Raw genomic sequence first — 9361 nt, 5'->3', positions numbered from 1 at the left:
ATCGATTCGCCGACTAGCCGCGGGCGCCTTTCTTCATGTGCGCCGTATTTGTAAATGGGTGTGTCGTACCTGCGTTCTGAGAAAGCAGTTAAATAGTTCAAAGAAAAAAATAAACTATCCGGTGTTTCCAGAAGGTTCCAGGAAGTAAACAAAAGGGTATTTAAAGGAAGAGACGATCGCCGAAAGGAGAAGAAATAAATTGACCGTTGCAGAAGTGAATCAAGAAATAAATTGACCGTTGTAGAAGTGAGTCGAGAAATAAATTGACAGTGATAGCGGTGAAATAAATAGCGCAGTGAATAATGATATGTTAATAATTAGTGTAGATAAATAAGTAGTTTTGTTGTTATCAGTCTTAGAAATAAATTTTGTTAAACCCACGAACATTAGAATACGCTTATTTGTCGATTATTAAACAACAAATATGAATTTAATAATTTAATACTTTTTTATGATACACTTATTTTATAAAATGTATGAAACAAAGAGATTTGCTTAATTTAATAGCGTCAATTTGTCATTTTCATTTAGTGCTGAGCTCAATTATATCTAATAAAAACGATAATAGGACTTTATACCGAGAAGACTAAATATAGGAGCAAACGCTTAAGAGAATTTTCTCCAATAGCAAAGTAAACAGAATTGAATGAAATTGCACCCAAACCTAATTAAAACTTTCATAGAAATGCTAATAATTTTTTATGACCCGGTACGTGCGAAAACATTTATTGAAGACACTAGTTGATAGCTATTAATGTAGAGTGTTAAGGGAATTTGACAGTAAAACATCAGTAAATGGGCTTGTTCAGCATTTTTTTTAATTCATAAATCGAAAGTTCAAGCGAAAAATAAGAGATCTGCAAAAAATCAAAATTTTATTCTCATGTTTAGTGTCTTTAAAAAAAATACAAAGTGCTTCTTCTAGGGAAAAGGGGCGTGGTTAGCCGTTAGGTCCTTATACTCAATAGGCTTGGTGATTCTACGCGACTCAACGCTAGTTATTAATCGTTACAGGCTGTATTATTTGTAGGTATACATTGTTTGATTCTATATTACTCCAAAAATGTGCTTCTTAGTATTGCATAATTTCAAAATATAAAATACAAAATAAAAAACGGATAAATGATGTATCTGTTTTCTATCCGACTAAAGAGAAAGGCACGACAACANCCATTAAAAACGTAGTAAGCGATTGCTTCGAACGTAATCAGAAATTCAAAATAAAACCAACGACATAATAAATTAAATGCAGAAATATTTAACAATCATAAATTAAAAACTGCATGAGCACTTTTATTAAATTTTATTTGGAACTCTGACAAGTATCGACAACACTCAACCTACCTGCCGTGATTGTGAGTTGAGAGAGTTAACACCCAGTCTTACCTGAAAATAAATAAAAAGGTTATTTATGACATTTTCAACTGTTTTTTATTACACTGACTATGTTTAAAAAAACCTGATGACATATCTGGGTTCTGGATTCTAAAATCCGGGGGTCTCACGCGTGTTTTTCTGGTTTCCAAATAATATATAAATATAATTTCCAAAAAGTGTCGCAGCTACGTAAACAACCTTTTCTAGATTTTTTACAAGTGGGTAATGAATTATCGCCAGTGATGGTAATAAAAAAGGTATATCAAATAATTGTTCAAGCGTTAATGAAGTACAAAACGTTCTCCAAATGACAACTTAACTAATATTACCTATACGAAGGCAGCACCTTTTAGTATCGGTAATATTAAACGCCTATTTAGCAGCATTAAAAAACAGTATATAATACATATAATCTCGATCTGTATGCAGTTCGATATAATAAATCTTTTCATCTTAACAGTCGAATGAAATTTAAAAACTACAGACCAAATNGTGTAAAAAATCCATAACGCAAGTGCTAAATGCAACATTAAAAAACACAAGATAAAACCACAAATCACTTAATTTACTTACAGTTTGCGCCAACACACTTTTCTGTAAAACATAATTTACTATAAACAACGGCATTTTTTTATATTTTTTACGAAAATATCAACGAACTTTTATCAAAATCCGACTATATACAGGGTATTTATTAAACATACAGACGAATATGAAGGGGCTACTGTTTATTTTAATTGTAAGAAGATTTTGTCCTTTGATGATTTTTGAAAAGGAGCATTGATTCGAAGATACAGGGCGACAAACGTTTTCAGATAATGACAAAATTTTATTAGCTACCTTAATATTACATATATTAAAGCTTCTTAAATCAACAATAACTGTTGAAAATAATTATCACCAGCTAGAATGCCTAGATCCAATCCTTTCTCCATTGACCACTGAACTTTTCAAAAATAGCAGGGTCGCTTCATGTTTAATTACATCCTAAAATTATCCAATTTCTCAAATTTTCAACACGAATAGTGCAAACTAATGACTTCAGATAGTAATCAAAATTAGTAGTAAAAGATAAAAGTGCATTTTGAACATTTTTAGCATTAGATAACACCAGTCCATACGCTATACTTTATTTTCAGCTACATTAGTAGCCTTGTATTTTCGAAGTAAAGTTGTTTTCCAAAAATTATAAAACGACGAAATATTCTTAGAATAACCCAGATAATAACCCCTTTAAGTTTTTCTGTATGTTTAATGAACACTCTGTTTGAAAACGTAAATTTACGTTATTATATCCGACGGTCCTTACTCTGCTAGGATATGCAAATACGTTACAGCCAAAATAATTAATAATAAATGGGTATTATTTATAACATTTAGCGATTATGTGCAGGTAATGTCTACCTTATTTAGACAACATGATTATTAGAGTAGAATTAATCAAGTAATCTACGTAGTTTGCAAAATATCTAGTAAGATTTGGATAGAATAACGGATAATAAGTTTTAATTTATTTTATATTACAATGGTAGTAATAAAATTAAGGAGTGTAGTCACGAATGTACTCGAAGTTAAAAAAAGAACACTGTCTAGCAAACCCAGAGGAAATAAAAAAAGCTTAGGAATTGTATGACAGATTAAGTAAGTTTTCTTTAATTTCTGCTGTTTTTGCAGCAGTGTCTTTCTTTAACTTTTCATTTGACGTTCGATTATACTCTTTATGTCTATGTTTAATACTTTAATCAATCCCAATTAGCTATTACGAATAATGTCTGGAAAAAGTAGTTCAATTATCATATTATATATAACTACAGAATTTAGTTAGTGTAGATAATGTCTAGCCATTATGTATAATCGCTATTTGATCACATTGTCTGTAACGTATATGTATTAAAGTCCAACAAAATGTTGCAAAATCCATACCTCAATATCTCCTTTTGTTATAGCTGTCTCTTCGAAACGAAACAGAATGTCTTCATTCTTCCGTTTCTCTTCTTCAAGTTGCGATTGCAGATCATTTTTGTCCACGTTAAGAGTAGATATTAAACCCGAGAATTCCTTCCATTTTAATTCACATTCCGAGCGATACTGCAATTTAAATTGAAAAATGATTTTTATTCAAATGGGTACTAAATTGAACAAAAGTGCGTATGATTCTAAACGACTATTTTCAACAACTACTTTTTATGGGCATCTTCTATTTAAAAAAAATAATATTTGCATACAGTTCGGTAACTACAATAGTTCTGCGAACACAGTAATGCAATGGCTAGAGAACCCTTAACGACTCTTGATGAAAGAGCCGGGAAAACGTCCGTGAGACCATATGATTGTAATTTGTACTTATGTAACATACAAGACCCTGTTGTACGCAAGAAACTGCTCTGGCTCATTGGTGGCCTGGGTTCTATCGTAGATGACGTATTTTTCTTAATTTGTATATTTATTAGTTACATTTTCTTTGGTAGTTAAGCTTACGGCTATAAGATTTAGGTTGCCCTGATATTGTCTAATTATATACTTAAAATTTAATCAATAGGGGCAATAGATATCTTTCTGCAATGATGCAACTATGCTGAGTTGGAAAACGTTATTGTAGGGCCTCACGAACGTTTTTCCGCCTCTATTAAGAGTCGTTAACGGCTCTCTACCAACAGCCTTGAAATAATTCGATTTCGAATCGTTTTATGTTATTATTATTTACTACTTATTATTTTTTAGTATTATTCAGAAAGTCGGAAGTTACCCAGTTTTTTAAATTTTCCTTGTCTTTGCTACCGATTGAATGAGACATTACAAAGCTCAATTTAGCGCAGAACAATCAATTATACTTCAAATTTATAAGTTCAAGTTTTGACGATTCAACAAGAGCATGACATTTATTATTTACAAATGAAATATATAGTTTTGTCGCAGAATTATTGTATACCGAAAAAGATCGTTATTAAACAATTTACTTTCGTATAACTGTTACTAAAAATGGTTATTCTCTTTTTGGTTTAATTCAATTACGTAAAATTACACAGAAAATGTAGATTCAACTAATTAGATACCAACCTAAAATTCACTTCAGTGAGTAACGTCTCTGTAAAACTAAATTTATTTTAGTTTTCTACAAATTCTTCATTCTCATCTTTTTCTTCCAAAATATTATACAAATATCACTTGGTAGTACAAGGAGAAACGAAAGGGTATTCCTTTTTTCTGGTTTGCAAGTATAAAATTTTGTGATGAGAAAATTACTAATTTAAAAAATACTGATATTTTACTAATATAAGGTATAGTATAAATATAATTGTTAAATATCCTACCATTATAATTTCAGTATTTTCTTGCTGATGCTTAGCATTAAAAGGAGTAATTAATTTTATCTTATATTCTTTTACTTTAATTTCCAAAATTTCTTACTAACAGACTGGTATAAAAGAATTTTGTTCTTTTGCATGGTTCGTGCAATTTACAAGCTGGTTTTTTCTTGTAACTTTTCGAAACACAAATACAAGAGTGTAAATTATCAGAGCATGTATTTTCATTTTTAATTTAATTTATGAGAAAAGAAGCATTTTCACGTTTTGACGATTTGTTTTCAGTACTAAGTACAAACAATAATATAAAATTAGGCTGAACTGTTTTCGGTTAATATCATTTTATATATATGAATGCATGTATGTATTTCATTTACCCTGTACCTATTTATAAATTGTGCAGTTTAGGACACATATGCATCACAATAATCGTTAGAGATGATAGTTTCTTTTAAGTAGGAATGATAACCACATTAAAGATGTTCTTTTTTTCTGTCTTCTGTTTTATGTACAGAAATTTTTATTGAAGTGGCATTAAAAAAAGAAGATAACCAAGTAGGTAGTGAATACGTTGAAAGAATTCGCAATTATTAATTCAATATTATTCTTCAATTTCAAGCTTTATCGTCAATTGCATTGTTCTGAACAAAAGCTTTTTACAGAGCAGTTTACCTTTTCGTATTCAGACTGCAACGTGGCCAATTTTTGTTCAACTTCATCAGCTTGGCTGGCAGCTCGGTTGACTTCTGCTCTCTCCAAATCCCTTTCTTTCAGAAGCTGCTCGATATGCTGTTGCTTTTCTCTTAGAACATCCTGCCCCAATAATAACATACAAACTCTTAAAACTAATTCACCTGAAGTCCTCATATTTCACAAAGGAAACACACCACTGGCTTTGGGTTACATCGGTATCGTTACAAATTATTAAAAAGAAATAATAAAAATACCGCAACACAAAAATGCAATTACTTCCAAAGAATGTACCGCAAACTATACCGATTCGCGTAAATTGCTACGTTGCAAAAAAAATCGAAGACACTAGAAGAAGGTTAGATATGTGCAAGTTTCGGGTTTTATTAGACCTGCTTTTGGTAAAGAGCAGATCACAACTGAAGCTAAACGGAGATATTCTGAAAATTTTTGCTTAAATGTGGGCGAAAAAGTAATAAACCGAATTAAACAATACTTACTCATTAACACACAGCATTCGCTATAATAACCAAACGCATTGTTGTTATTAAACTTTTGCTTACCAATTTTGTTTTAATTTAACTAAATTGCAATTTCACCGTGACATTATGATTTTTGTGAGCCAATTTTAATTCATTTCATAAAGCATATTGTATCTAAGGAAACAAAAAAGTAATCGTAGTTACAAATATCAACTAGATAAAATTAAGTATGTATTTTTTACTTCTTATATCGCTTAAATGCCAAATTTTATTACTAAAAGTATGCAGAAACAATTGAAAATCATTATTACCTACATATAACATGTGAGTGTTAAAATACCGGACAGCTGCTAGAATTCTAAGTTNAATATGCATTACCAGTATTAATAATTAGTTATTAAACTAATAACGTAGGTATACCATTGCAGCTTTATTCATTTCATTCCTGTACTGATGTGGGTACTCTTTATTAGTATTAAAATAGTCCATAGTATTAAATGTATCAACTTGTGATATGTTAATAGAGGCAACTTCATTAAAACCAACTTTCTTGTTAATTAAAGACTTTTTCTCAGATTACCACGCTTTATCTGAACGGCTGGTAGCGGTCACGGTATATCTCCGAGTTGCGTATAGTGACGTCTTTAGCCGCCGCACTGTGTTTGCGATTAATACAATTTTCAATATTTTATATCTCAAAAACTAAAATAGCTAATAATATCAAATTTTAAGGATATAATGAAAATATTGAGTACTACACAAAATCGTATTTTATTTATATTTCGGAATAAGCCCACTGCTACCTGCCATTTAATTGACCAAACGGATTTCAGTAGAATTTAAAATAATGATGAATAAATGCATAAATTCAAATTATGTGAAAGGTACCTATTTCATTATGAATAATAACTGAAATTGTCAGATTTCTTATGCCGAGCAAGAGTCCGTGCGCTAAATAGTAAACTTCGCAACGTTCGATAGGATGTAAGAGAAATAAGTGTCGAGTTTGCAAGAGGTGATGGAGCGCTGCAAAACATGAAAATTGAGTAAAAGTTTCTATGTCCGAATGTTCACTGTTTTCGAGAAAAACGAAGTTGAAAGTGCCGGTAAATTCAATTCCGGTCCTGGTTAATAAATACGGCCCGCAACGCTGCACTCAATCGGCGGGTAATTACCAGCATCAGTGTAGTGTTTGCTTTGTATTTTTTGCTCATGTAATTGTTTATTTTTTAGATCAGATTAAGTGTGATTCGGGGGTTTAAGTCAGAGCCGGGCAAACTTTAACTTCGCAGGAGCCGCTACATGAGGTTAGTTTGAGTCACTCCATACCCTTCAATGAGTACGAGACAGTAAGCAGTAATGAATAATTTGTTTTGTCTTTTTCTTCTCCCTTCCACTCCCATATCAAGCCCCTTCATCCCGTAGACGAGCGAAGCCACTCTCGCAACTTAAAAAATACCTACGAAAATTTTCCTTACTACGTTCGCAAAAACATTATAACGGTTGCAACTATCTCGCAGAAAATCCGTTAACAAAAAATTACATTTACATTGGTGGATAGCATAAAACATATTTTGAAAAAGATTATAATGATTGGTTTGGGACGTTGGTGAAGGTAGTCAAAATTATTAAGTAATTACGTGACTGTGGCTTAACCGTGACCGTACCTTTAAAGTTTAAACCTTGTGCAGTTCAATAAATTAATTCTTCAATACAACATCAATTGTCAGTCACTGTAGAACAGTTGTTGTTACAATAATGTGACATGATACGTATTTACGGGTAGGGACGAAATCCTCGATTTCAAATAAGACAATCCCCCAAAATAGTACACGCGAAGTAGCAGAGAACGTTGACCCCTTTCTATGGGACAATTTTTAAAGGAACAGTTGCTGCATCCTTAATATTTGTAGCGAGTGCAAGCCTTGCTTGAAACTGTTTTTCAGCCGCGAGTGGATTTGTGTTGGTGGTTTAGAAAGAAAGTGCTCCATTGCCTAATTTTTTTCGGTAGGGTGTTGTTTAACGGCTTTGCTTTATGTGGGACAGAATATTTTGAATTATAATAATCACTTATGGTGCGACGCAAATTCGTACATCTTCCGTGATTTTAAAAACTGTTTTCGGTAAATGTGAGGTGTGAAATTTTTGTAGACTTTTTGACTTTTTTGAAAAGTTTACTTACTATAACCCGCAAAAAGGTAACGTACCTTGGCAATACCTCAATAATGTAGAAATTTACCTTGATGCTCATTTACCGATTGATGTTTATGTCTCTTACATTTTTTCTTTTTTTTGTATACTTAAATTTGCATAGTGCTGCCTGTATTTCTTTAATTTATTTAGTTTCAAAATTATGTATAGGTAGTATGAAATTGTTTATGTTTATCTGTTTAACTGAGACGTTCGACATACGGAGAGAACTCCCTTGACGCCAACCGAGGCTAAAAAGCATCATCAACAATGAAGGATAGAAAGCGCGTTCGTACGCTGCGCGATGAATAACCGCGCGTCACTTTTGGTGCTTTCAGTTGTTAAATACAAATTACAAAATGTAAATACACGGCAAATCAGATGTGTACTGCTTTAAGTGCAGCGTAAGAACGAGCACAAATGGTGACACTGTACGCTACAAACAAACCATGCATTTCCTACTCCTATCGCCTATTGTCAGTAAAATATAATTTTGTATACGCATTTGATTTTAGAAAACTTCATTAATTTTAATTAGTGGATACCTGGATCACGTACTGAATTTGAATTGAATTGAAATAAGATATTGTAGTTAAGCAAATTATTGTAAATATTTCAGTAAAATATGCATTTGTTATGATCAAAGGTCATTGCTACTTGTAATTGCATAATTACTTAGTCGCTTAATGCTTTTTAGATAGAAAACTAAGATCTTTAGTAATGTAGGTTGCCTACCAGATCGGCTTCGTATGTTTCAGTTTGTGTACAGTAAAAGTTCCTTATTCACGGTTTCCTTATTCGCGTTTTCATTATTCGCGGGCGAAAAAATTGCAACCCAGTTCCTGTATTCGCGGTTAAAAATTTCATTATTCGCGGTTGCAATCGGAAAACAGAAAAGGATTCAGTGTCATTTATTAAGGGGATTGACCGCAATAGACCGCTCGTGCCTAGTGTGAATTTTTCTGAAAACATGGGTTTCTATTCTAAACATTGTAATTTAACGCTGCGAGATAAATATCTAATTTTTTGTATGGTAACAGACAGAGGTTCACACTAACTCGGCACGTTTTTAGTTTTCAATAATATGACCATTAAGCTTTTACAAGTGCTTAAAATTGATGCTACTTGCAGGACACGTATATTCAATAGAAATTGAAAAATTAAGAAATGCCCTTCGACAAGCTTTAGAACAAAGCTGTATCTATCTTACTACAAAATTTCAAACCTCTGTTTTAAATATTAAACTCATGATATCTAGAACCGATAAGCATGTTTTTACTCTACGGCGCGTGTACTATTGAATCCCTTTAATGTATC

General features: G+C 32.0%; 1 protein-coding gene across 14 annotated transcripts in view; it reads right to left on the bottom strand.

The window, feature by feature from the left end:
* The window catches only part of LOC108744493 (CAP-Gly domain-containing linker protein 1), a 206047-nt gene that overhangs the window by 34385 nt on the left and 162301 nt on the right, over positions 1 to 9361 (bottom strand). For 13 of the 14 annotated variants that reach the window (XM_025973174.1, XM_025973169.1, XM_025973181.1 and 10 more), the window contains 3 exons: positions 5355 to 5495; positions 3301 to 3465; positions 1951 to 1971 (listed from right to left, as the gene is read on the bottom strand). In XM_025973174.1, coding sequence (XP_025828959.1) covers positions 1951 to 1971; positions 3301 to 3465; positions 5355 to 5495 — 327 coding nt within the window. The remainder of the gene's footprint in view (positions 1 to 1950; positions 1972 to 3300; positions 3466 to 5354; positions 5496 to 9361) is intronic. The other variant, XM_025973170.1, reaches the window with a different exon arrangement.

This window comes from Agrilus planipennis, unplaced genomic scaffold, assembly GCF_000699045.2.
Source record: "Agrilus planipennis isolate EAB-ADULT unplaced genomic scaffold, Apla_2.0 scaffold33, whole genome shotgun sequence".
NCBI lineage: Eukaryota > Metazoa > Arthropoda > Insecta > Coleoptera > Buprestidae > Agrilus > Agrilus planipennis.
The sequence above is the reverse complement of the archived record's forward strand: the minus strand, read 5'-3'. Positions and strand labels throughout refer to the sequence as shown.